The following is a 1,841-nucleotide window of genomic DNA, read 5'->3' on the forward strand; positions in this document are numbered from 1 at the left end:
TTTCTGGTTCTTTTGGCATTTAGAGTGGGCTCAGTCTTGTTATGGGACATGACTGAAAAACACAGGACATCTGCGGATGAAATGTGGATTCCCGTGTGATTCTGGGAAGCTGTGGTCCGTGTGATGTGACGGTGTAAGAGCTCACATTGTCCTGGAGGGCAGGCGTTGCTTGTACATGCCAGCCAGAGCCTTGGCGGCGGAGTAGATCATCTGCCGGCGGGACATGCCGGTGAAGGCCTGGTGCCAGTCTGTGCGGCTGACATTGGGCACGCTCCTCTCCAGAACCTCCCCGACCGTCACCAGCAGACCGGACCAGCGCAGGTTATAGTCTGGAGGAGTCAGCGCCTGCGCCTGCAGGAGGACAGCGCACACATGACATGAGTTCAGTGCTATTCAGCTATTTAGTGAAGCACTTCTGATCAGGGACTTTAACTGTTACAATGATGCATTCTCCTCTTGGTTCAGTTCACTTGGCAACATTTCAAAGCTTAGCAAAATGGATTATGTCAGTCACATGTGATTAAATCTGTCCTCTCATTGGTCATTTATTTAACAGGGCTGTTTTGACAGAGTTAGCTAGAATGCATCTGCAGACCCTGTTCCTCATAACTTCATCTATCAAGACGGATTGACAAGTTATCTGTGGGCTTATCGTGGCTTTATCTGTAGTCGTTACATGCACATGTATATATAAAAAAAAACACCTACCTACCTACCTACATTAGTGTTCGACCGATATATCACCCAGGCCAATATTTGTCATTTTTCAAATATCAGCATTGGCCGATAAGTTTTTCTGCTTGGCCAGTGCGTTCGAGGCGGGACTTTTATTTTGATGGCGCTGAGAGAAGCAGTCCCTGAGCTCACACTCTCTCTCGTTCGCTATTTTCTATCAGTTCTGTCTAATACAGATAGAAGTCTGTCTAATAATCAGATAGAATGGTTAAAGGAATGAATGTATACAGAAAGTATTATAACGATTGCTTTTATATAAGGCTTATTATTAATAGAAAGGCAAACATTATAATACTTTCTTGTTTGCCGTCAGCATTAAGCAAATATGCATTTATATCATTTAAATCTTTGAAATTGAAAGTCGTGACATTTGCTAAGTATGGTAGTCCATACTTGGGATTGGTGCTCTGCATTTAACCCATCCAAGTGCACACACACAGCAGTGAACACACACACACACCGTGAACACACACCCGGAGCAGTGAACACACACATACACCGTGAACACACACCCGGAGCAGTGAACACACACACACACCGTGAACACACACCCGGAGCAGTGAACACACATACATCAGTGAACACACACCCGGAGCAGTGAACACACACATACATCAGTGAACACACACACACACACACACACACACCATGAACACACACCCGGAGCAGTGAACACACACATACATCAGTGAACACACACACACACACACACACACACACACCATGAACACACACCCGGAGCAGTGAACACACACATACATCAGTGAACACACACACACACCATGAACACACACCCGGAGCAGTGAACACACACATACATCAGTGAACACACACACACACACACACACACACACACACACACACACCATGAACACACACCCGGGGCAGTGAACACACACACACACCGTGAACACACACCCGGAGCAGTGAACACACATACATCAGTGATAACACAGACACACCATGAACACACACCCGGAGCAGTGAACACACACATACATCAGTGAACACACACACACACACACACCATGAACACACACCCGGAGCAGTGAACACACACATACATCAGTGAACACACACACACACACCATGAACACACACCCGGA

At 46.4% G+C, this 1,841-nt stretch overlaps 1 protein-coding gene across 1 annotated transcript in view; it reads right to left on the reverse strand.

Annotated features, from left to right (window-relative positions):
• The window catches only part of LOC132156661 (protein PRRC1-like), a 15,748-nt gene continuing 13,907 nt past the window's right edge, over positions 1-1,841 (reverse strand). Inside the window, exon 9 of the mRNA XM_059565592.1 lies at positions 1-351. Coding sequence (XP_059421575.1) covers positions 142-351 — 210 coding nt within the window. The 3' untranslated portion in view covers positions 1-141. The remainder of the gene's footprint in view (positions 352-1,841) is intronic.

This window comes from Carassius carassius, chromosome 14 (genome assembly GCF_963082965.1).
Source record: "Carassius carassius chromosome 14, fCarCar2.1, whole genome shotgun sequence".
Classification (NCBI taxonomy): domain Eukaryota; kingdom Metazoa; phylum Chordata; class Actinopteri; order Cypriniformes; family Cyprinidae; genus Carassius; species Carassius carassius.